General features: G+C 38.3%; 4 protein-coding genes across 5 annotated transcripts; 2 read left to right on the plus strand and 2 right to left on the minus strand.

Annotated features, from left to right (window-relative positions):
* Positions 1 to 422: 422 nt before the first annotated feature.
* LOC116193053 (WRKY DNA-binding transcription factor 70-like) lies at positions 423 to 2326 on the minus strand. Its single transcript, XM_031521805.1, has 3 exons — positions 1884 to 2326; positions 1356 to 1460; positions 423 to 1227 (listed from the first exon to the last, which is right to left on the minus strand). The coding sequence occupies exons 1-3, from the start codon at positions 2258 to 2260 to the stop codon at positions 723 to 725; spliced, it is 987 nt and encodes a 328-aa protein (XP_031377665.1). The 5' UTR covers positions 2261 to 2326; the 3' UTR covers positions 423 to 722.
* A 5711-nt stretch (positions 2327 to 8037) lies between these two features.
* On the plus strand, positions 8038 to 10764 carry LOC116213139 (transcription elongation factor TFIIS). Its single transcript, XM_031547981.1, has 3 exons — positions 8038 to 8199; positions 8314 to 8505; positions 9569 to 10764. Exons 2-3 carry the CDS (start codon positions 8341 to 8343, stop codon positions 10487 to 10489), a joined length of 1086 nt encoding a protein of 361 aa, XP_031403841.1. The 5' UTR covers positions 8038 to 8199; positions 8314 to 8340; the 3' UTR covers positions 10490 to 10764.
* Positions 10765 to 10916: 152 nt separating this feature from the next.
* Positions 10917 to 13027, minus strand: LOC116213150 (phosphopantothenoylcysteine decarboxylase-like). Its single transcript, XM_031547992.1, has 3 exons — positions 12879 to 13027; positions 12072 to 12413; positions 10917 to 11443 (listed from the first exon to the last, which is right to left on the minus strand). The coding sequence occupies exons 2-3, from the start codon at positions 12405 to 12407 to the stop codon at positions 11153 to 11155; spliced, it is 627 nt and encodes a 208-aa protein (XP_031403852.1). The 5' UTR covers positions 12408 to 12413; positions 12879 to 13027; the 3' UTR covers positions 10917 to 11152.
* Positions 13028 to 20342: 7315 nt separating this feature from the next.
* Positions 20343 to 24074, plus strand: LOC116192134 (serine/threonine-protein kinase AtPK2/AtPK19-like). 2 transcript variants are annotated; one of them, XM_031520590.1, is made up of 7 exons: positions 20343 to 20479; positions 21191 to 22179; positions 22264 to 22346; positions 22435 to 22555; positions 22666 to 22839; positions 23046 to 23153; positions 23428 to 24074. In XM_031520590.1, exons 2-7 carry the CDS (start codon positions 21499 to 21501, stop codon positions 23722 to 23724), a joined length of 1464 nt encoding a protein of 487 aa, XP_031376450.1. In that variant the 5' UTR covers positions 20343 to 20479; positions 21191 to 21498; the 3' UTR covers positions 23725 to 24074. The 2 variants fall into 2 exon arrangements, with proteins under 2 accessions (XP_031376450.1, XP_031376451.1); XM_031520591.1 differs by lacking the exon at positions 20343 to 20479 and adding an exon at positions 20583 to 20799 and having other exon boundaries at positions 23428 to 23761.
* The last annotated feature ends 1654 nt before the right edge of the window (positions 24075 to 25728 follow it).

Here is a 25728-nt window from a genome sequence, read left to right on the forward strand (position 1 = left end):
CCCACTAATTTCCAGAGGGCCTTTGAAAACGACGATACTTTTACCTTGGCCCCGTTCACACGTTAACGACCAGATTTTTCTCGATCAAGTTATCCTCTCCTTTAATGCTTTTTCAAACCAATCTCAATCTCAGTATACTTGAAATGAAACTAATCTTTGTCGCTTTGCCTTGACGTATTCATGTATGGTAATGGAGCTTCTTGCTATATCAATTCTAGTGCGTGAACTTTCAGTGTTAGTTCTCTCCATGTTTATCGGGAAAGCTTGATTCTCAGAAACCGTATCAAATCTCGTTGTCTATGCAGCATACTTCGACTAAACTGATATATCGAGGTTGTCCATCCTCGAGGCTTAGAATATATAACATGAACTGAGAAAAACTTTTAACTGAAAATTAGATTCCAATTTTTTTAGCTAATAAATCGTCATAAAGCATAACAATTATATATAGTGCTTCGAAAATGATACATTATGAATACAGTCTTATATATGGAACAAAGTGTTAATCACCTAGTGCAGTCTATTTACACATTGAAACTCTAATAATAAGAAAGCATCTCTAATATGAGGGTTAAATGACCTACTGATCGACTACGAGTGTAACTACCCCGTAATGGGAAGCTGCTCCATCAATCTATATTGCAGATAGAATACAGACATAGACAGGTAAATCCATTCCACGAGAATCAACTGATCCGACCTAGTCTCTCTCACAGGAACTATCACAAGAACGGACAGTCGAAAACATCCTCGAAATCAACTCCGTCCATCATCAGGTCTGTGTTGTGATCAAAGCTACGGCTGCTGGACAATGCTTCCCCTTGATCAGACCCAAACACTGTAAAGTCAGGTGATGGGAAACCGTCGTACTCGGATGAGGATGATTGGTTGTGGGATGCATTCATGCAATTAGTTGCAATAACCTCATTGCCCTCGCGTTTCATGGCCAATGTGGGGAATGGGGAGTACGAGAGGGCAATGTTCTTATTACTGTCAGTGCGAGCACTAGTGTCATTGGGTGATTTCTCGGTTTTAAAGCTCAGAAGAATGGAGGAGTCCCTAGGGCTCGAGTCCGCCAAGATGATTTGAGGGGCCTTGAGGAGGTTCTGGCAAGTGTGTTGACCGTGATAAATGGTTTGGTACAGTGATGGATCATTCGATATCTTCTGGACTTGTTTCGTTGCTTGGCATCCCTGGTCGAGCTTGTGTGTGCACCGAAAGTAGCTCCTGTGCCACAAAAGAGAGCAAATTAGGGAGACTTAGGAGACGAGAGCACATTGATCAATTCACTGGAATATGATAGACAATGTAAAGACATATAATTATACATATGTGCGATCTCTCCGTGTATATACCTCGGGAAATTTGTGTTGAGGATCGACTTCTGGCCGTACTTTCTCCACTGATGTCCATCATCGGTGAAATTAGGGCTTTCTGTTGTCCATGAATCTGAACTCCTCCTGCAACATTTGATGCAAAAGTTCATATACTCCATCATATGAAATGCCGGAGGAACGAGTTGACAAGAGATCTAGTGTTTTTGCAAGATGTACAAATTATTAGAGCTGATAAATTGAAAGTCGGTTTAATATATGATCGATACCGGAACCAAATCGAATTAAAGCACCGGGCCATTATCATTGCATCACTTGACGAAACATCAAAATGATACAGAAGACAAACTCTCGAAAAGCGATGTGGAAATCAGATCTATTGACACGATTTAAGGTTTTGGGTTCGATCGATACCAAATGAAGCTCGGCGGGGGGATTAATGAACTGATAAATGATTAAACGAAGTTCAATTATTGCAAAGATGAATATGGAAAATATCCATCCCTAACTACTAACGGAATTAGTTTCACAAACCAAACACGGCCTTACCTTCTCTTATAGCAGCCTCGCCGATCCCTTCGAGCTGACATCTTACTGCTCTCCCCGGACTCTTCGGACTTCACGAGGTTGCAGCTGCCGATGACCCGCGGACCCTGGGAGACCTCATCGGAGTCTCCGCGGTTCAGGATCGACAGCGCGCTGGTGAACGACAGGAACACGTCTCCGACGAGATCTTCGGCTGCCGGGGGTGGACGAGGCAGGCCTGCTAATTCTCCTCCTCTATCCTCTTCTTCCTTGAGCGGCTTAAGGTCGACGGGGGAGCGCAGGAGGTCCCGGAGCTTCTTTGCGGAGTCCTGGCCCCGCAGCAGCTCTTGGATCACAGCCGATAGTGTCTCCGGCAAGGGACCGGTCGCCGCCGTTTCCATTTCTGTCTGTTTAGGTGGGCGGGGGGAGTATCTTTGGGACTATTAGACGGGCAGAGTGTCTGGTTTTATTGAGGAAAGAAGAGGAAAAATGAAAGGCCGGGGGAAGTTTAAGGGAAGGTCGCTGGGAAAATTCCACAACTCGCGGGTCCCAACGCCCTTCCCCCTCCCACGCTCGTAGCGGGGAGAGTGTACTTCAACACTTACGTATGGATAATCTTCTCAAATTTAGGATTTTTTTTTCTTTTTCGGTTGGGGGAATTTTTAAAATGTGTTTGGTTTTAGAGTTGAGTGGAGTTGAGTTTTGATTTTAACGGTGCGTTTGGTTTCATAGTTAAAGTAACTTTGATTTTGATTGTGAAAAATGACAAATGTTGTATAGTGTGTTGAGTTAAAGTTAAAGTTAAAATTTTTGACTTGGAAAATGTATATTTTTGTTGTGTAGTGGATTGAGTTAAAGTTAAAATTAAAATTTTTGTTATTTTAATTCTGAAAACAAACGGCCATTATTGTTTTGTAATGATTGCGTTGTTGAATTGTGAAAAAAGTAATAATTAAGTAATAATTGTGTTGTTGAATTGTGAAAAAAAAGTAATAAATAATTGAGAGAATTTAGTATTAAAAATTGAACTGAATTGTTAAATTTTTTTTTAAAAAGTAATAATTATGTTGTTGAATTAAAGATAAAGTGAAGTTGAGTTCTTAATCCAAACACACCTAATTTGTCGATTGATCCAGTGGCTGTGCGGGCTCTTTTTTTTTTAATGAATGAAGTATATTTTACTGAACACGCCATAATTTATATTAGGACCTTGTTGAGGCAACCGACCAACCCAACGACTAGATCGCCGATCACGGGGCTAGCAGACATACATCCAACTAAAAAACTACTACCAATCACGGGGCCACCCACATAGACCCTTATTTAGCAAATCCCCAACATAAAACGACATAATAAACATCGAGGATCCACGCCTACTAGACTCCAACCAAATCTGACCTGACACAATACAAGACATAACAACCAACCATAAACTAACCAAACTAAGCGGACCCTTGTACGGACCCCTACGTGGAGGACAAAATATCGAACAGGTGGGTTCCATCGGACTACATCGATAAACTGTCAACAATAAACATTCGGGTAACCAAAGTTTTTTTTTTTTAGTGAAAAAGGGGCAGTAACCATAAGCGATAGCTGAGGTCCCAATCCAAGACGAGTTGAGCTACCATAGTTGGATTTTAGCTGAGACTAATCATCGAGAAGACCCCAGGACAATTGACCAAGATGGAGGACTAACAATGGTGGACTGGCGATAGAAGAACGACAATGGAAGTGAGTTCGACCAAATATGACTATAGCTTGGTCGAATCAGATCCAATCGAATAGAGACCAAACAAGATGAAGGAGCGGTGATAGAAACAGGGAAGGGGTGAGGAGCACATTGGAGGATCGATAAATCAGCGATGTAATGGGGGGAGAGGGGATCAACAGAGAAAGAAGAGAGGAAATGTGTTCGAGTGGAAGGGAGAGATGATCACTGCTGAACACTCCCAATCAAAGCCGAATGCGTCGACGGTAGCAATGGACTGGGGAGATGGGTTAATGGGTTAGGGTTTGGGGGATTGAGCAGAAAGGGAGAGAGTATGGAATCCTTTTAGATGTATGGGGTTTAGATTATGAGTTAAGTGTACATGCCATTAGATTCAAGCATACTGATACCGAGACACGATAGAATTATTAGTACAAAATACTACGTGGTGTTTGGTTTCGGAACAAAATTATACTCCACTCCATTCTTCTTTCAATTCAACAACATAATCATTTCTTTTTTTATGTTTTTCTCTCATTTAATAATAATTTTTCACATATACTTTTTCCTAACCATTATTACAATCAATTTTTTAATAATAAATTTCTCATATACTTTTACGTCCGTGTATAAATACATATTTTTTTATTTTATTTTTTCTCTCATTGAATAATAAATTCTCACGTCTTTTTTTCCTAACTATTATTACAATCAATTTTTTAATAATTAACTCCTCCCATCTACTATTACTTATTTGCTAGAGTGGAGTGAAATTGAATTCCACTCCAAAACCGTAAAAAGTGTGTCTAATTATCATCACAATAGTCGGAGTTAAAATGCCCCTTGGATGCTTATAAAACTATAACTTATATTATTGTGAGTAATTAAAAGGATAATCGTTAAGAATTTTTTTACATATTTTAGCAAAACTATTGTTAGTGTCGGATTTTTAGATTATATATATATATATATATATCAATTATTTTAATGGATTTGCAGTTTTATATCATATATGATCAATCACAATTGTGCAATTGTAATATGAGTTTAGATGAATTTGAGTGGACATTTCACAAAATATATACGAAAGACTCATACTTGGCCTGTGAAAGAAGAAGTATGTGTATCTCTATTTCATATTCTCTTTTTTTAGTTGATTAGTTTTTTTTTTTATATTGCTATGTCAAGCATAGTATCCACAATGTACAGAGGAATAATATTATTTCTTAACTAAATACAAAAAAATAGAACTGATCAATTGTCACGTGAATAGAAGATTAAAATTAAAATAACATGTTAATTTAAGATAGTTTCGAAGGAATGCAAATTGCAATCTATTGGAATCAAGAAAGTTAATATTATTTAATTTTGATAGAGAAAAAAATAGATAAAATTGCTCACGTTTTTTTTTATACTAAATTTTCTTTTAACTCAACACTATTTCATGTACGATTCTAGTGATTTCTATGCCCCGCGAGTAGAAAAGATCAATTACGAGAAGGGGTACGAGAAGGGGAGAAAAAAACTGTCTTCATATCAGGAAAAAAAGAAAAGAAAAGAAAAGAAAATGGAAGCTTCGTCTTGACATGCACGCGCCTAGTGAAGCGAGGGGAACGGAGGCTTTACTCTTACGGAGTACAAGTGATCTCACGGATCCTATGTCACGCTGAGTGCGTCATCCCCACAGTGGCATCCTCATGTTAAAAAATCACTCAGGCCTCCCACCCCATTTTATTTTATTTTTATTTTCTCTTTTTTTATTATTATGTATAGTTGATATTCGAAAATTTAATACACTAACTAATTCAGTCGAACCGAATTAATCCATTAATATTAAAGCTCTCATAACGTAGATTTTTTATATTCACAATGATTTGAATTCGAAACCTTAATTAAACTGAACAAATGTTTAACCGTGTAAAATCTCTATATATATATATATATATATATGTGCGTGTGTGCGTATAAAATATAAAAGGGTACCAGCTGGTTGTATCTTTCTTTTCAATACTACCTGAAGGGACAACTATAAGGCCGATTAAATTACGACAGTACCCCCACGATGGCGATGTCCTCTCGGATAAGGACAAAAGTCTAGTGGCTCATCTCCCGGAATCTGCGTCCCCATGGCCAATGCTATATTATATATAAAGGACATTATCTTAAACCTTAATTATTGATTAATGATAATTATTATCTTAATTAACTATTCACTGACTGGTTCTGGCACAGTTCAGCTAAGTACCATCACTGCCCACGTTGCTGCCTTCCCCGGTTTCGGTCAAGGGACGCATCGTCCCTAGCACAAGAAGCTATATGAGTTGAGATACCCCTTTCCTCTCCCCCCCAATCTATATTGTACGACTTGAGGTATAGTCGACCGGGACGTAACCTTCTCAACTTAAGTTGAACTCTTTTCCGTTAAGCTCCATCGTCACCCAATTAGATTAATTAGATGTCTTTCTCATGGCTAAATAAGGACATTAAGCTCATATCTACACAATACAAACAATGAGATCCAGTTAGTAAATATGTGTATATATATATAAATAATAATCGTAATAATTAAAAAGTATAAAGTGTGCACATGGGCATCAGCTAGCTAGCCAAGTGTGAATGCACATTGGAAAAAGAAGATTGGAGTTAATCTATGTGGGCAACGTTAGGATGAAAAAGTAGTTTTCTATGTAAAAATATAAATAAATAAAATAAAGTAGTTTTCTAATTTCAAAATATAAAATGAAAAAATACAAAAAGTTTTCTTAATTTGTTCCTTTTTCATAGGAAGATTGTACTGTTAGATACTGTATAGGATGTTCATAAACGAACATTCAATTCTCAAATTTCCCCACCATTTAGGATGTGTTCCCTGCGAGGAAACATAGCTAGACTTCCTGAGTTTGAACTTTGAAGTCCAAACAGACCGTGTTCACATGAACGAAACCATGATGGTACGGCATTGGATATAATTAGCATAGAATCATACTAATTCAATATGAGATGTTTAATTAGATCTCTCTATATATATCTCATGAATAACAAGATCATTGCACCCGATACACAAATGATCAGAGCAACGACAACCAAGTAATGTAATTGTGATCGTCCATGCAGATTCAGAGATTTTATTTCTGGAAATGATAATTCAAATGACGTCCGATTTGAGAACCCCGACGGACAACACATAATTTGACCCCCCCCCCCCAACATCTTTCTATTTATGTTTGATATTTATTGTTTAATTATTATTTTTTTGTCTTTGTTGAACTAAATTACTCATGTTAAGGTCGTAGTTACTCATGCAAAAAAAAAAAAAAAAGAGAGTTAAGCTCAGGGTTCACGAGGGATCAGGCCCCAAGAAACCCAACAGAAAATTAAGCCCGAGATCTACTTATCGGCTTCTAGGTAGGGCCCAAATGACCCACAACATAAAAGCCCACGAACACAATCAAAGTCTTCTATGGTACGGTCTATCAGTATGTATCCCATTTGGTTCGACCTAACATAATTGAATATGCAATTGCCCGTACAATTTGTTTTTGCCCCAACATTGGCCCAAATCGAGGATATGCCACGACCTCAACTCTACCTCGCCAATACCCGAGCGGCCTCAATAAGTTCATGTTAGGGGAAGCAAGGCTAAACGATATATCATCCGATAACTTGGTCCAGAGTTCACCGTGATGTTGTAACCTCGGGAGACCTAATGTATAGTATATCACATTTGATTTCTGTTTGGTATAATTCCAATGGATATGCCGTATTTCTTGATATTGTAATCTTCTTTCTGGACATTTTTTAAGTAAAAGACTTCAGAAGACTCATTCATGAGTACAGATAGTGTATAATTATTATAACAAAAGGATATGCATATGGCGTGTGATTATAATCTAAATCTTATATCTATATTATTACATTTATTTAAAGAAAAAAATGAGTTTTGTAACCGCGGCATTATTTCCTGAAAGTTAACCTTTATCTACTGTACTGTTATAGAGGGAAAATTTCTTTTTATTTTGTAAGTGAACAAGAAAAACTATTCCTATTTTTTCTCTCCCACTTAGCACTCTCTCTCTCTTATGAACGGCGCTATCATCTTTTGGTATAAATTTATGATTTTTTTGTACATTATGTCTAATTAACTTCCATAAAGGAAATTGATTAAACCAAAAGTATCTCGAGCGGGTATAATCGAACTTTATTGGAATTCTATTCATAATAATTTATGTTATTTTAATTATATTGTAATTTAGCACGGGTATGTTTCTAGCAAGTAGTTAATCACACGGGTAGATTTTATTATCCTAAGATGGAAGTTTCCCGAAACATGGTTTCCCGGATACAATAGTTTTAGGGGCTGTTTAGTAATTACGACATCTGTCTTCGATCTCCAGCCGTCGATTCCATTCCCAAGATCACCTGATTCTGGTACCGTATCCGTTGATTTAGTTGATCCTTTCCTTCCGTACCAAACTCTGTCGCAGTTCTCTCGTTCCTGTCGTCTCTCTCTGTCTCTCTCTCTAACCCCTCGTCCGCAAACCGAAGCCAAACCCTCGAGAGAGAGAGAGAGAGAGAAGAGGGATTACAGAGTGCTGCTCCGACTCGCAATCCGCCTCCCCCAGCCCTCCGGTAACCCTAAACTCAGATCTCTTTCCCCTTCTCTGCCTTTCTGTTCATTGTTGCAATTTCGACGCTCGATCGCGAGTTCACCCGTCTGTTGCTTCGAATTTGGTTCTTTTTCAGGTACTTTGGAGGAATAACTGCCAATTCATGGAGCAGGAGTTGGTGGAGCTGTTTGAGGCAGCCAAGAAGGCCGCGGACGCGGCCACCGCGGATGGAGTGAGCTCCAGCTCGCCGGCAGTGTCCCGGTGCGTGGACGCTCTCAAGCAGCTCAAGAAATTCCCCGTTTCCTATGACGCTCTGGTTGCTACTCAGGTAATCAAAATTCGTTCTTTCTATTAATTATTATTAAATGGTGTTCTTCAGAAGATGAATTGAATTGCCCTGCAAGTTGATTGGCAAGGTGATACCTTTGCTGCATTCGCTGTGAAGTTATAGGGTTCATGAAAATCTGTCTGTTCCTCCGAAAATCTGGGACAATGACTAGGACTTTGAAAAGGAAGGTATGCTATTCTGAGGAAGAACTAGATGCTTCTAGGTCAGGTGTATATAATCTAACTGAGGGTTAATCCAAAAATCGCAACTTGTGTTGCTCATCAGTAGTACATTTACAGTATGTATGACAAGAAAGTGAGTGGCATAGGTAGTTCGTCTATCTTGGTTGCTTTTAAGTACAGTGACCATATCCCAACTCTCATGTTGGTCAGGACATTGGAACTCTCGATCAGAAAAACTCTAAGCTGAGGATAGATGAGTGGAGGAAGGAGATGCATGATAGAGGTTTACAATATATGTTCATGATTGGAAGATGTAGTGTTGGATATAACGCCTCCATTAAAGTTTACAGGGTTTGATAGCTTGGTGAAAGTCTTTAATTTGGCATTGGGGGATACGATTTCCAGCTCCTTTCTCCAGCTATGGCCTAGTTGCATACTCTTGCTCCTTTGAAGCTAGTTACCTGTTTGGGTCTATAATCATTCCCCAGAATGATCTTCTAGGGGGAAGGGAAAAGAAAAGAAACGATAAACTAGGAGCAGTGAAATGGGGGAGGATATTGTCACGCATGTGTATGCAGCTGAATCGGGCTGAAGATAAGAGAAGGTTATACTATGTTTCGTGTGTTCGCTCTGTTCAAGTTCATGATGGCGAAGACTGGAATGTCAGTGATCTTGAGCTTATAAATTCCTTATTCATGGCTTGTTTTGCTCATGAATTTGTCGAAACTCTCTGCGAGACGATGCCAGTACCTTAAGTGATATAGGATGCGATAATTGTGGACTTCTCAATTTCATTCTGTTTATTAGTTTAGAACTATGCAAGAGTTAATTTTCTGTCACTATTTCTCTCGTCTAATGTCTTCTATGCACAACATTTGCAGGTTGGGAAACGACTTCGCCACCTGACAAAACATCCCAGTGGGACCATCAAAAGTATGGCCTCTGACGTGCTTGAGATTTGGAAGAAAATAATAATCGATGAAACTACTAAAAATAAGAAGAATGGCAGCATTGATGGCAAATTGGCAACAAAAACAGAGAAGACTGATAATGTCAAGGTTGAAAAGGGCCCAAGTTTAGCGAAGACTGAGAAGGTTCCAAAGGATGAAACTGTGGTTGTCGAGAAAGTTTATAAAAGCGACAAGGCAAAAGCGAGTGTATCGAGTTCTGAAACTGTCAAAGTTGAGAGGATATCTAAGGAGGAGAAACCACCTACAAGTGCGAGGAAGCCATCACAGGCACCTAATGCTCTTCCTCCAAGGCTGACAACCTTGGTCAAATGTAATGATTCTCTGCGTGACAAAATTCGAGAGCTCCTTGCCGAGGCATTTTCCAAAGTTGCCAGCGAGGCAGATGAGGACATGCTGGATGAAGTGAACGCATGCGACCCGTTTCGAGTTGCTGTTATGGTGGAATCAGTTATGTTTGAAAAGATGGGTCGGTCCAATGGAACTCAGAAGTTCAAGTACAGGTCCGTCATGTTCAACATTAAGGACCCAAACAACCCCGACCTGAGGAGGAAAGTCCTCTTAGGGCAGGTGAAACCCGAGAGGCTCATCTCCATGACTCCAGAGGAGATGGCTAGCGACCAGAGACAGCGGGAAGTCAGTCAGATTAAAGAGAAGGCCTTATTTGACTGCGAGCGTGGGGGCCCACCGAAGGCAACGACCGATCAGTTCAAGTGTGGCCGATGTGGGCAGAGGAAGACGACGTACTATCAGCTGCAAACGAGGAGTGCTGATGAACCTATGACAACGTTTGTCACATGTGTAAACTGCAACAATCACTGGAAATTCTGCTAATTTTCCGTAGAAGTGAGCCATTTTAGAGAGGCGAACAGTGATACTGCTGATCATTTGTGGGGATTTCCTTTGATAAGAAAGAAAGTTATGTTATTAGGCTCTGTTCTCTGGAAATTTAAAGACAATTCTTTTCCAATCTCTTTTAAGACTGTAACATAAGCATGTCCATCTGTATTAGCTTTGCAGTATTTCCCGATTTCTTATAAGTTGTCCGATTAGTTGCAATTTTCTTGTTGACTTTGTTGATCGAGCAATCAAATTAGTTCCTTTGGTAAGGATATCGTTTTTCAGTTCTTTTACTTTTTGTGTAAACAACGATTTTTTTTAAACAGACAGCTGTTTCCTCCACTGTATATTTGTGAAGGCATGGAATGTAATCACTACTTGAATTAGGGAACACTAACTCGAAGTTATCTTTACGGTACACTAACTCGAATTATCTTTAGAGTTTAGACTGTCCTTTGAAAAGCGAAATACACTACAAAGGAAAAATCCCAAGGTGTTATCGTTCTCTACGAAGAAAATTTCCAAGATGTTACTGTTCTCTGCTGAGAACGAGAACATATGTGCAAAACCAAAAGTACACCACACGCCAAGCGCAGGAGGCCGACACAGTCACAATGTCAGTTCTTAGAGAAGATCAGGCGAGGCTTTTCACTTCAACTAGTTATTGCTGCCGCCTGCATGATATTTGGACTCGAAGAAAAGCCTTACAGTGGAGAAGATCAGCGAAGGTTCAGCCATGGCACCATTCCCGTAATCTCCACAGGCAAGCCTCTTTGAGACTGGGGGGATGAGAGAGATCCCAAGCTCGTCGATCACCATGAGATGTCGTTCTGTAAAGGGATTGGTCCACATGAAAGTGTTCATTGCAGGTGCCACAAAGATTGGCTTGTTGTAGTCCCATGCCCGCACAATACATGTCAGCAGGTTATCGCACAGACCACCTGCAATCTAAATATGATATATGTGAAGGGAATATAAAAAAGAAAGGATTTGCCAATAACACAAGCACAAGAGACGTAATAATAAATGAAAAAGAGAAGTGGTTTTGCGTGTTTAAAATGCTTTTCTTCCACACGACTGCAGAATAAGAGGACTCAATATGGTCATAAGCATCATCTAACGAATACAAGCAGAGACACAAACTAAGTAGATATATGAAAACGATACCACAGATGCATTTGAATTCTTTTCTACTTAAATACAAAAAACAGAGGCAGGTTACATGCTTTTGTGCAAAGTACATCTTTGAAGAGCAAAAATGGAACTGCGATAATCTTCCACAACTAACCAAGTCCTAACCAGTGCCAGGACGTGCAGACAGATTCTGCTGATAATTTCACTGATGATATCCCCAATGATATACAATTGATAAGCTGGTATCGGGGTGTCAGATGCATTACTAGATTTTAGCAATCTTTCTATCCCTATCCCATCGGGAAAGGGAAGCAAAATATACATAGAAGTAACCCCTTTTTCTTTGGATATTTCATTTTTCAATGGGCAAAGCCCCAGAAGAAATTCCAAGCATAATATCCTCTTATGAGATCACACACTCCCGAGGATTAAGATGCCATACCTTGCCCAATGTATTAGCAGAAAGTGGAGCAATGACCAAAATATCAGCCCACCTGCGGAGCTCAATGTGAAGGACACTATCGCCTATCCTGTTCCAACTCGACCACTCCTCCTCATCAGTGTAAAGAGGCACATCCTTAGGTAGCGATGCTCGATCAATGAAATGCAAGGAGGCCTTCGTTGCCACCGCTTTCAGTTCTGCCCACTCAGCAAAAGAGTGGCAGAGGTTGCCGAACTTAATGGCCGCAACACTTCCACTGGCAGCAAGCAAGATCCTAGGTTTCCTGGAAGAAAGATCCCCTTGTATTTGCTCTCTCTCCATAGCCTGCGCAGCCATAACCAACTGCCGTAGCAGCAGCATAAAAACCCCAATTACGTCCCAAAGAAGAAGCTTTACAGCCTACCAGTGCCATTACAAAAATATCGATGCCACCGGACAAGGCCGAGCACATGATAGGCACACGAGCAAATCAGGGCTGGCAGAAGCTACAACTTTCAGCCCTAAAAGACCCCTAACATCAAGCATTACAGAAAAGTTCAACGACAACAAATCCAAAAGCTCCGGCCCACAATTTCGCTACCGGATGTTGCGGAAATTCCGACAACATGCTATTTGGGGGGGTGCCACGCTGGAGCTCACCCAACCCGGATCGCCATAGCTGCAGCGCAAGCGAAGCGGAAGAAAAGGAAAACAGGCAACCGCCGACTTACTTCGAAAAGGGGAAATGAGAAGAGAACCGAAAGGAGAAGGGCAGAAAGTAGCCTGAAAAAGCTCAAAGGGACATCGGAACCGAAGAGAAGAGGTTACCTTTGGGTGGGAGAGAGCTTCCAATTCGAGCAGACACTGGCAAGACCACCAGGTTAGAAACAGAGAGGAAACCCTGCGACTGATCAACCAGAGAGGAGCGGGAGAAGAAATCGGAGAAGAGAAGAAGGCGACTATTTTGATTTTTTAATAAATTCTTTTTTAGATAAATTTTGAAAGAAAAAATATATGCCATTACACAATATTTTATTTTTGTATTAATTTTATCACAATTTTTTAAAATTATAATATGTAGCATAACGTATAAGGTATAATGTCAATTACAACTTAACATTAAATTCTCCGTAAAAATTAAACGGAATGCTGATGTGTGACACATGTGAATAAATAGTGGGCTCATACTCTTGTCACATAGGGAATAACCTATATTTCAACCCGTCCTATGCCCTTTTACCTAGGGGTGTGCACGGGTACTTGGTATACCCGGAACTGATCGGAACTTACCCTAACGGGTAGAGTCTGGGTAGCTCGTATTGAAAATAAGATAAGTTCCGGGTATTAAAACTAGGAATCGGTGAAAATCGATTCCGCTTCTAGTTCCTACTTACATGGTACTCGGAACCGGTTATTTATTAAAATAAAAAAGATGAAAGAGTAAATTTACTGTCTCCTCTAATGAATCAGAACAGAGGCATTTTGTTGTGTGAGATCGTATTATGAATGTTTAATTTTGTTGATGAATTGATGAGACATATATGTGATATTCTATTTGGCGTGATTAATCTATTTTTTTTGTTGTGGATTAATCTAAATCTATGTTGATATTCTATTTGGCGTGATTACTGATTATATATGTGACATTTTCAGTTTTATTTAGTGAAATAAAAAAATTTACAGGTTCCAACAGGGTACCCGGAACTTATGGTATAGTACAGGTTTCGAGTAGGTTCCGGTTCCAGGATTCAACAGGGTAGGGTCCGGGTATCGTGAAAAATACAAGGTACCCGGAACCGATCACCCTTGCTTTTACCCAGACGACTCCTTAACTATTAATACGTGAATTCAATTCCTGTGAATTACTCTTTCTGAAAACAACCACACCGTCAATATAATAAAAGAAAAATCATATAGTAAACATATTGCAGTTCATATAATGAATAATGGATAAAAATTTGTTACAAAAAGGAAAGTTCATACCTATCAAATAAAATGCAAACCTTAATTCGTTTTCTTTTATGGGAGCAAAAGAGGGAGGAATATGAAGAGACAAATCGGCAAGCTCGTGTGTGAAGAGGGGGGAAGGGTAAAACGCTGAACTGAAGAGAAATTTAGGGCTGTAGTGATGCGAGAGATGTATGAAGAGGCGGTAATGGGATTCAGGTATTGACGGTGAGGGGTCAACATGTAAAAGGGCACTAAGCACGTCATAATATGAGTTATTTTGCATGTGGCAAGAGTCTGGGTCAACTATTTATTCACGGATGTGCCATATCAGCCTTCGGTTTAATTTTTACGAAAAATTTGACGTCATACCATAATTGACACTGCATTCTAAACGTTGTGCTATATAGTATAATTTTAAAATGTTGTGATAAAATTAACGCGAAAATAAATGTTATGTTAGGACATACATTTATGGAAGGTCGCGCCACATCATTCATGGAAGTTTAAGAGTCCTTCAATTAGAGAAATCCAAGAGTCCTTCAATTAGAGAAATCCAAAAGTCCTTCAATCGGGGAAGTTCAAAAGTTCTTCACTTGAATAAGCCATGTACTGATTTACTTGTGGAAATTCAAATGTCACGCATCGCACATATGCATGCGTAGCCATACAAAAATGCTCTAGGAATTCACTATTGAAGATACGCGCTTCTACCTGATTGAGTAATCTCTCTAGAAGTAATCCTTAAAGGCATACACATCCGCCTTCATGATGATATAGCGAGTAAAGATCACCAAAGGGTTCGTGTTTTTGTGGAGATTTGTTTGAATTTAAGGCGATAACAGTAGGATTTGATCTCTTGATATTGTTAGTTGCGAACTTCTTCATTCATTTCTAGATGTCGTTAATTAAATGAACGTGCTTGGATTTAGTTTTAGTTGTTTGCTATCAAAATTGGTGAAATATTTCATTATTTTGATCCATATTAACTTTTGAACATAGGGAAATGTTCATCTTTTCGGAGTTCACGTTGTGCCACTAATTTATTTCTGTTAAGTTTATGATTATTTTGCACTTTAGATGTGGTTATTCGAAGTGGTGATCAGTGTTAATTGTATTAAGTGTGATTAAGAAATTATTAAGTGTATTAATTATTCGAATTAGTTTAAGAAATTATAGTGAGTACGTTACATGATATAACGTGCTCACACGACGGTAAGTGATAGAAAACAACTCATGTTATCATGAGCATCTCATTTTATTGTTTATTGCGGCGCTCAATACCATGCTACTATGTAAAAAAACTCTAACCTGCGCAATGCGCTAGTCTTCAACTAGTTATATTTAGTTAACCTTGTGGCTTGTGTTTATTTTCATTATAAAAAATTTAAAACGTTAATAATTTCTTTAGAATCAATTAAGACAATTAATTCATCCTCTCCGAGCCACATGTCTCCAAATTCTGCATTTTTTTCAAGGATAACGGGCTTGCTGCTCCTTAACTGATGGTCCGCTGCATAGACTCAATGCAATTGTCGATTGACACCACGACAATTGGAATATTAAGAATCATTGAAATATTTTTCAGTTTAAATTCATTACCTCGATGGCAATCGAGGTACTGTTTACTTCACATAACAATTTAGCATTATGAAAGAAATTATGAATTGCTAAGGTGAAGTAATCTCCTTGAACATAGATTTCCTATCCCCTTCTCCTATCTCGTTGACCAGGAGATGATATATGTCTTCTTAAAAGATCAATCGCATAGGTTTCCCTTGTATGTATACAAACACACGCATGGGATTTGTCCTTTTATGGAAAGGGAAGAATGGTGCAGCCACTGGAGCAAAAGTGCTGTAGGAAAAGGTCTGTCTTCCTAAAACTGAAGGGGGACTTGGGGTAAAAGACCTTGATACATGGAATTATGCTTGTGGAATGAAGTTTATATGGCAGCTTTTTCTGAGGGCAACGCTCTCTTTGGATAGCTTGGGTGGAAGCCTATTTGCTTAAAGGAAGAAGTTTTTCGATTGTACAGGCCATTAGTCTTTGTTCTTATGCTTGGCATAAGATTCTCAAGCTAAGGACCAAAGCCTATCCTCTGCTGAAGCATGTCGTTGGTAATAGGTTAAGCACTTACTTTTGGACTGATAATTGGTGTGATAGAAGCCCACTAATGAATATGGTTGATGGAAGATATGGCATCCCTCAGAATGCAACTATAGCTGAGGCTAGATCCTTGTAAGCAAAGATATTGTGCTATGGATAGCAAATCACAGGGGGAATTTTACTGTCTCTAGAACATGGGCTGCACTTAGAAGGAAGGAGAGGAAGGTCCCATGTTACAAGCTTGTGTGGTTTGCCCCTAGTATACCTCGACATTGCTTCATTAGTTGGTTAGCCATTAATAATAGGCTAGCCACTTTGGACAGGGTCAACAAATGGTGTGCTTTTTTATGGATCCAACCTGCAAATTATGCTATGAGGAGGAGGGGAGCAGGGAGCATCTGTTTTTCTCTTGCTCGTTTTGGTGTGGCATGCATATATGTACTTTGTATGGAAGGAGATGAATGTTGTTCTGCACTGTCAAGAGTCCCCTTCTGTTGATAGAATTTGGCACTCAAGTGGCAGCTCTCTTGGGAGTAGGTTGATGGGAATTCCAAATTTGCTGAGGAGTAACAAAGGAGCATCAGAAAAGGAGTTTGCAAGCTTGGGGTGTGATCTTTACTCAGCATTAGCTTCTTGTTTTGTATGTTAATGGGGTCTGTTTGCTGATGGCTTTGGCTTCTGTTATGGGGCCTGCGTGCCCTACGTCTTTAGTGTTTCTTATTTGGATCTATGAACCTGATGTATGGGCCCTTGTTCTTATATTTGGGTTATCAATAAGAGCAGTGCTGGACTTGATCCCAAAAAAAAAGACTTATTCATATAAAATCTTTTAAAAATTCATAAAATAACAAATTAAAATCTAAAATATTCTTAGAAAATGAGACAACATTGATATAAAATTTCATAGAAAAGTAAATAATAATAATAATAATAATCAAAGATTAAAGACTACTAATAAAATTTATTAAAATAAAAATTTCCTTAGAATAAATGTATTTTTTGTAATTTTGTTTTTCTTACATTAATTTTATGACCTTAAACTACAGATATATTTTTCTATTTTTTTTTATTAAAGCTACCTGAATATGATTTTATAAAAAAGGGGCTTCAATTGTGATATTCATCTTTTAAAACAATATGGAGCGAAATATAAATACAATAAAAACTCGTTGCATTCCACATATAGTAGGCTAGTACATAATCCATATATACATATAAGTAAATTTGTATCCTATTATAATAAATGCTTTCGCATTAATAGAAATTTTTTTATTAAAATAATATATTAAAAATTAAGAGAATTAATTTGATCAAGTCAAGCTCAATTATGAAAACACAATATCTTCTTAGCTTATTAGAAAAGATCCAATTATAAAAAATAGCTGACAATTAAGTATACTAGCAAATAATTATTTAATTAGATAGTAACCTAATTTCTATTATAAGGGAAAAATCATGGCAATACATGAAATCATGATAATATGAAAAAACAAAAAATAAATATTTGAAATAAGAATGTCATCAAATTTTGTATTTAAAGAATAATTAGCCAATTTTGTGTGAATATCTATAAAAATATGCGTACTGTACAATTATTAGATAAATATATAATGCATCGAGACCATTAGCATGAAAATATTTGTCTAACCATTGAAATAATTAGACTAATTCTATTAATTGATTATTGAATGAAACTTCAAATTAACTTTGAGCATATTTTATTGTGTTAAAAAGCAAATATATTTTTCAAAAATCAGAATAATTGTTATAACAAAGGACATATATGCGTGATAAAAATGAACATATATATAAACACCAAATGATATAAACACTACAAAAAAAATTGATGATATATAAAATTTCTAAAAATATCATGATCCTATAAAAGAAAAAATTTATAACAAAATGCTATTAGCTGATAAAACTAAAAATAAAATTTAAAGATAAGTATGTTATAAATAATATTTTTTTAAACAAGTTTATATTCTAATTACAAAACTTAATATATATGATGCATATTAATCATCGCCACGTAGATGTTGTGTCATTGTGCTCCGTAAAGTTACTTTAAGTGAATATATATTATTATTTGTCAAATTTTTTAATGACCCAGGTTTGGGGGGCCCCGTTGACCCCCCCACCTCGTACAGGACAAGGCCGGTACTGTGCATGATAGTACATATAAGGGGTGGCCTCCAAAGTTTTTTTTTTTTTCACTGGTATGGATACCTAATTTCGGTCTAGACTCAAGCTCAGACAGAAAAATGGTCCTAGACCTATTATCAGTCGCAGAACAGAATTAAGAAGAAGAAACTGTAAAAGGAAAGCCCCAAACGACAGCTTGCAAGATATATTAGATAAGTCCTCAAGTTCTCTCCTCGAATATTTCAAGTATTCGGTGCCTGTAAAGCAAAATTGATACATTTATTGTACATTAATTGTATAAATATGAATAAATATTCTTATTTTTAGAAAAAAAGTAATCGATTTTAATTTTGTTCATTGAGAAATGATCAATAATAAAATTCTCTAAAATAATGTGCACCCAATATATATAAATTTTTGTTATGGGAGTTCACTACAAATATTTTAAAGAGATGTTGTATGTAGGTGTTTTACTCTTACTAATATTGCATAAATTTAGGTATGCATTTTTTACATCGACAATGTAAAATGAAGAAGTTCGTATGCATTATAATTTGTTCAAGTTTATCCTTATACTTCTTTAGAAAATATAAAATATTAATGAGTTTTTTTTAGCAAATTTACATATGAAAGGTTATTGAATATCAATTAAAATTTGCATTATAATAAGTAGTTCTAAATTATAAAACTTACATGTATATAAATATTATAATAATGTTAACTTTGACTGGAAGAGGTCAAATTTCAGAAAATTTTATTATATATATCCATCTATTTTGAAAGGTTAGTGTTTATATCTATTTATATATATATTTATCATGACATCTATTCAAAAATTAAACTGAACATATGATAATTGATTTAGTTATACAAACATGTCTGAATTGCTATTGAAAATATTGTGTTTTCATTAGGAAAATTACTTGGCAAAAGAATATAAAATAATTTTTTCATGACTTGGTTTTTCATATATTAATTATACGACCTTATATTATGCGTACAATTTTTTAGTTTTTACTAGAGCTGCTAAAATACGGATCCATTAAAAAGCAAACGCTTCAATTATTTATCGCATGGGTAATAGGCTAGTCTTTATTAGTAGATCATGAGAAATACCCCATAAATGGGCCAGCTCGGATGGCAACCCAATGGAATGTTTTGACTAGGCGTAAGGTATTAGATTGGATGACATTTCTCAATTTTTTTTTTCAAAATTAGTGCGTTTGGATTGAGAGTTGAGTTTTGGTTTTAATTGATTTGTAATGATTGCATTGTTGAATTATGAGAAAAAGTGTGAAAAGTAATAAATAATTGAGATAAAATAATGATTGTGTTGTTGAATTGTGAAAAAATAATGAATAATTGAGAAAATTTAATATTAAAAATTGAATTGAATGGTTAAAAATATTTAAAAAATAAAAAAAGTAATGATTGTGATATTGAATTGAAAATAAGTGGAGTTGAGTTAAAATTTATTCATAAAACAAACACACATGTGTCTTAGAATCACGAATATGAATTGAAAAGCTAAGTTTGATTGTTTAAACAATCAAGGAAATATTAGAACCAGCAAACGTATACATTCGGCCCTTCGATTATTATGAACTACATCATATGGTGCTTTTGGTTTATTTATCGCGACAGCCGAGTTTGTGCAATAATTGCTATACGAGACATGCCGCTTTCCATATTATCACAGACAACAAAGGCATTTCAAGTTTGATGGCTTCCAATAAATGGCATCTTTCGAGCGGTTGAATTTGAACTCTATCAAAAATAGTTGGCAACGTAATCCTGATCACAGTATCGGTCCTATATAATCCGTAAGAAGATCAGTATCAAGATTGTGTTCAAACATGATGAATAAATAAAATCGGATTCGATTAATTTAGTTTAATTTAAATAAATAAATAGATGGATCGTGCCTTGCTAGTTGTTTCCTTTCCCAGTGGGTCCCACCAAGTTGCCAACTAGGAACCCAAACCAGCCAATCAAAACTGGCATATTCGAATCCCCTTAAATTCGCCATCTTAAGGTTACGTGGCGTCTCAGCCAACGATAGCACGCCACGTGTCCAGCATTGAAGCGTAAGCATCGCTGCCATACCCGCACGGCTCGTCACAATATAAGCGGCAAGGCGACGGCTTTTCCCTCTCTGTGGATTCGCTGAAAAGACGTTCCCTCACAGCTCTCCTCTCCCTGCCCTCTCCCCCTGCAATCTTCCCCAGGTAGAGTTGAGCTCTCATTCCGATCTATCTATCTAAACCCTTTATAATTGGCTCGGTTTCGTGAGGCTGTGGGTGCATTGCCCGCCTGTTTCCCGGGAATTCTCGGGGAAAAAGGGACGAACTTTCGGGGATCTTAGTCAGGATTTGTAGATTTGGGCTTAATGCAGCTTATTGTTCCGCCTGTAATCCGAGAGAAAGGCAGTAGATTTGACCTGGGAAGTTGTATTTTGTGAGGAATTTTAGCTTCAGATGCTTTGATAGGCTTAGGCTGTGGGCTAGTTCTTCTTCTGGGTATCTGGATCTGGATCTTGTTTTCTCAGGTTAATTTCGGATTCTACAGTTGCTTATCGACTCCCCTGAATTATCTTTGGCAAAATTGATTAAACATCCTTAAGAATTTTGACCCTTACCCTTTTCTGTTCTTAGAATTTTCTATCTCGTCTAGTCCGTGTTTGTTAGAATTTCGGCGTCGGGTGCAGTAATTTGGTGAATATCTTTTTGAGGCTTAGAGCAGGGCTATTGAACGGTCTCAACAGCTCAATTTTATTGTTCTAGTGCTTAAATTCAATTTGTGGCTAAGGTGGTGTTTTATAGTTTTAAACCTTAACATGGGGGTGAAATCAACCCGAGTTTGAAAATTTCTGTTTGTTCCTTTGAGTTGGGAGTACCTCTAGCCTTGCTGACCGTTGTGTGACACTCATGGGATTGCAGATTTGATTATTTGTCCTTCATGAGTTCAACAACCGCTGAAGCATACGTCGTTTCCTGTAACTCGGGAAACAAGAACAACTGCAACTGCTTCTACCTCTGGATTCTGTTGGGCTTACTGCCAAAGTTTTTGGGTACTGCTTTTGCATACGTGAACTTCCTCCTGATCAAGGCCATTGACAGAAGTCCTTCAGCACTTTGTGGAGTTAAGACATTTGGAAAGATCACCCTTTAGCCACTCTGGGCATCCTCTTTTGGCAGTATTTGAGTTGGTCTGTTGCAGTTGGCAGTGGGTCTTCACACCTGGCAGCATGGTTTCTTCTCAGTTTTCTACTTCTGCCAAGGCTCAGACATGCAAGCCATCTCAGAGCCATCTGTTCTTCCCCATGAATTCTCAAGATTCAGTTGTTTCGGACCATGTTGAGCTAGATTTTTCAGATGTATTTGGTCCTCTACCCTCTCAGCTGACAATAGAGGTGAATATTGGCGATTCAGTAAATGCTCTAGCTGGTGTGGATGTGACCGAACTCGTATATGATGAGCCAGCTGTTGTCCATAGCCGATCACACTCTTTTGTTGGCCCCTCTTCTTACGTTAGCCAATCGTTGAAGCTAAGTATGCTCACTTTGCATGAAACCGATGAGTTGATCCATCTTGTAGAATCTGTTAAGGGAGAAGCCATCAAGGAGCTCCCGGAGCTCTCAACTGATGATGAAGAAAATGAAGTGTCTGTTGAAGCTATTGAAGGGATTTCTGGAGATGCCCAGAGTGTAGGAATTGAGGATTTTGAGGTTTTGAAGGTTGTTGGTCAGGGTGCATTTGGAAAAGTTTATCAGGTAAGGAAGAAGGGAACATCTGAGATCTATGCCATGAAGGTCATGAGGAAGGACAAAATAATGGAGAAGAACCATGCTGAGTACATGAAAGCAGAGAGGGATATTCTAACTAAAATTGATCACCCGTTCATTGTCCAGCTCAGATACTCTTTCCAGGTAATTTGTTCCATCCTTTTTTAAATTTTGGAGTGTGTATGTGGTTCAACTTGCATCATTGTGACTCAGGTATTTTGTCTGCAGACTAAGTATAGGTTGTACCTCGTGCTGGACTTCATTAATGGCGGACACCTCTTTTTCCAGCTTTATCATCACGGACTCTTCAGGTTCATTCTGAATGCTTTTGCTGACTTAAAACAAAAGTGAATATGCTCGGGGCATTGGGCTGAATTTTTTTCTTTTAAATTATGCCAGGGAGGATTTGGCACGTGTTTATGCTGCTGAAATCATTTCTGCAGTGTCTCATCTTCACGCAAATGGAATAATGCACAGAGACCTGAAACCTGAAAACATTATATTGGATGCAGATGGTCATGTATGTTTGTTGCACATCTTATGATTCCCACCCCTTATATGCGTACTTGATTTGATTACCTGAATGGGAGGAAATGGAAATGATTCACATTCAACTCAATGATTATTCAGGTTGTTTTAACTGATTTTGGGCTGGCAAAGGAATTTGAAGAGCATGCAAGATCTAATTCTATGTGCGGAACTGTAGAATATATGTCACCTGAAATTGTCCTCGGAAAGGGCCATGACAAATCTGCAGACTGGTGGAGCGTGGGAGTCCTCTTATTTGAGATGCTTACTGGAAAGGTAGCTATTTGGTTTCCATAAACTGGTTCAGCTTATTATAGAATCTTGGATCTTTCTATCTCTAGCCTTAGTCCTTCATTGAAAGTGTGTTTCTTTCACTTATCCATAAGGAAAAAAAACTGCGTTTCTTTCCTTTGGCTAAATGAATTTTCTGGTTTAGTTTAGCTTTGAACTAATATGTTCTTTGCTTGTTGATTGCTGTACAGCCTCCTTTTATCGGTGGAAACCGTGAAAAGATTCAGCAAAAGATAGTGAAAGACAAAATCAAGCTTCCAAGCTTCTTGTCTAGTGAAGCCCACTCACTGCTTAAAGGGGTAAGTCGTCTTATACGTATGAATGTACTTTATTAGTTGTTCCAGATACAAATAACAGATTTCTCAGCTGAGTCAATCAATATGGTAGCTAAGGTCACATGTATTGTGAAAGATTGGGAACAGGATGGCCAAATAAAACCAGTCACGCTTGTTCAGAATCCATTATATTTGTTCTCATTCATTCCTATCAAATACGAGCTGATAAAATGTTTTTCAGCCCAAAAGTAAATGCAAAGTATGATAGATACTAAAGATAGTTGAGCTTTGATTTTAGCTGTTGCAAAAAGAGGCAAGCAGGCGCCTGGGCAGTGGGCCCACAGGGAGTGAGGATGTCAAGCGCCACAAGTGGTTCAAGGTGATCAACTGGAAGAAGTTGGAGGCACGGGAGATCAACCCGAGCTTCCGGCCTGAAGTTGCAGGAACGCAGTGCATTGCAAACTTTGAGAAAAAGTGGACGGAGATGCCAATCGTGGATTCTCCTGCTGCAAGCCCGACAACTGGAGTCAATCCTTTCTCTGGATTCACTTATGTGAGGCCACCCGCCTCTTTTCTTCAGAAGAACAACAGTTAGTTTGGCATCATAAAAGGGCTACATCTAGCTAGCTTTATTTTCTTCTCTCATCTTCTCTTTATAGATTGTTAATGGAACGCCAGAACTGGTCTGCTGTGTCGGATAAATAGTCTGGGAGAGGAGTCGACATTTGCACTCCTCTTTTGTTGTGTGCCACGGTTTTTCTTTATGTGGCTAGAGGTTTTCTGTACAACTTAGTTTGCTGTGGCAAATGTAGGACATATCTCGACAGCAGATGTTCTGATTCACTCATCACAGTTCTTGCTATGGCTTTTTTTATTGTAAAATTAGATGGAGTTGCCGAACCAGAAACATAATACCCTATCAAGTTTCAATTCAGTTTCATAGAATGAAGCCTATCCAGTTTGGAAATCTATTTTGATACGGCTCACATAGCTCGTGCAACCCAATTCCTTGGAAATAATCTATCCCATGACTATGTCGAAGCAGGCCTAAGAAAAAGCGGGCCTGTAACATTATTCGCTTGTGCCTTAAGGCTAAGTGCATTTATCTTTCTTTATGCAATCCATGAAATCGATCTGGGCTGGATCTAGATGACTGAATAGATGAGAGTTCCATAAATCTTCTCCAGATGAGAGTTCAGACAAATATGGAGATTTCGCTCAAACAAGAACCTGAATCTAAGATAATGTGATCATGGGATCGATGTGGTGTAAGTTCCTCAACCAAAACAGATAGGAAACCATTTGACGAACCCGTTCTTTACATTAATTGTGGCTTACATCTTCTCTGTGGAGCCTGGTGCGGATTTTCAATGTCAGGGGCTCGGATGGAGCGCCACGAGAACTCCTAGGTTTCAATGTTTGGGTTCCTTTTAGTTCCAATTTACAAATACTGGTCATTGAAAGCGCCCAAGAATGTTATAGAAGAAAACCTTGCGACCCAAGTTACTGCAAATCCACCTCAAGATTTGCTAGCAACAGTGATCATCTCCCCCATTTACAGCTCTTCCGACACGCTACATGTTTCTCGTATGAACCATGCGTACTTTCTAAGAGTCGAAGACATGGCAAGACTATCTGTATTCCGACAGTATGATTGCTGATGAGAAGCTCTTCGAAGGAAGAAAGGGTGAAACTACAAGCAGATCCCCGTTTTCCATCTTTTCCGTTGAATGCAAAAGCTTTCATTGGACAAGCTTATGTGAAGATAGCAGAAGTTGCTCATTCCAAGTGAACAAAGAGGCAACATATAAATTCCTCTAACAGAAGCTGGATGAAGAATCATTGATTGCAGGAGACCTACAAAGTATATATTAGCAGAAATCAGTAAAAGCGGCGAAAGAACCAGAAGAAGAAATATCGATTGATTTGATGAATGAATGATTACCGTCTATCAGCTCAATGGGCTCAAATCAAAATGTACAAGGAATTACACATCCACACGCTCGATGGACGATCAATTCATTGAATTTCACGAGCTTTTCAGTTCCAATCAGTGATTGACTGCTCTGGTCAACCCCCCCAATCAAAAGAAAGATCCCTACCATATTCACTTGACAGCATGCCCTTTGAGTTCCAATTGTTTATTTTATTTTATTTTTTTTGTTTCCCTAAGGAACAGATTCGTCTCAAAGGCGCAAGGTCAGATCAAGAACCATTGCATTGACAGCACCACGGCAAGCCGAAGAATTCTTTCCTGCTATCAAGATGGGAAGCTGATTCAAGTCGAGTCCTTTGCGAGAGCTCCCGGGTTGCACTCCAAAGCACTTTCCCCAGCTTCCTGCGGCCAAAGAGACGCTGAAGCTTTCCACATCTGGAAGTGGAACCACCACTCTTTGCTCCTCCTCTTCCTCCTCAGTAGCCATTGAAGTCTCAGCCCCACTCTCAGTTCCGTGCCAGCCACACTCTTTCAGGCTAGGACGGCCTCCGGGGCCTGTTGAATCTCCACAACCTTCAACTGCATTGGAACTCGCCTCCCAAACTGTGAAAAGCCCCTCCTTCAGGCCGAAACCGCTTCGGGGGCTCGCAGAAGCACCTCCGC

Source organism: Punica granatum, chromosome 1 (genome assembly GCF_007655135.1).
Source record: "Punica granatum isolate Tunisia-2019 chromosome 1, ASM765513v2, whole genome shotgun sequence".
Lineage (NCBI taxonomy): Eukaryota > Viridiplantae > Streptophyta > Magnoliopsida > Myrtales > Lythraceae > Punica > Punica granatum.

Coding starts and splice junctions, on each gene's coding strand:
- LOC116193053 (XM_031521805.1), bottom strand. CDS start 2,260: ATGGAAACGGCGGCGACCGGTCCCTTGCCGGAGACACTATCGGCTGTG. Junction 1,461..1,883: donor CGAGGCTGCTATAAGAGAAG/GTAAGGCCGTGT, acceptor CAAATGTTGCAG/GAGGAGTTCAGATTCATGGA. Junction 1,228..1,355: donor CTCAACACAAATTTCCCGAG/GTATATACACGG, acceptor TTTGTGGCACAG/GAGCTACTTTCGGTGCACAC.
- LOC116213139 (XM_031547981.1), top strand. CDS start 8,341: ATGGAGCAGGAGTTGGTGGAGCTGTTTGAGGCAGCCAAGAAGGCCGCG. Junction 8,506..9,568: donor ACGCTCTGGTTGCTACTCAG/GTAATCAAAATT, acceptor CAACATTTGCAG/GTTGGGAAACGACTTCGCCA.
- LOC116213150 (XM_031547992.1), bottom strand. CDS start 12,407: ATGGCTGCGCAGGCTATGGAGAGAGAGCAAATACAAGGGGATCTTTCT. Junction 11,444..12,071: donor CTGCTAATACATTGGGCAAG/GTATGGCATCTT, acceptor TATCATATTTAG/ATTGCAGGTGGTCTGTGCGA.
- LOC116192134 (XM_031520590.1), top strand. CDS start 21,499: ATGGTTTCTTCTCAGTTTTCTACTTCTGCCAAGGCTCAGACATGCAAG. Junction 22,347..22,434: donor TATCATCACGGACTCTTCAG/GTTCATTCTGAA, acceptor AAATTATGCCAG/GGAGGATTTGGCACGTGTTT. Junction 23,154..23,427: donor CCCACTCACTGCTTAAAGGG/GTAAGTCGTCTT, acceptor CTTTGATTTTAG/CTGTTGCAAAAAGAGGCAAG.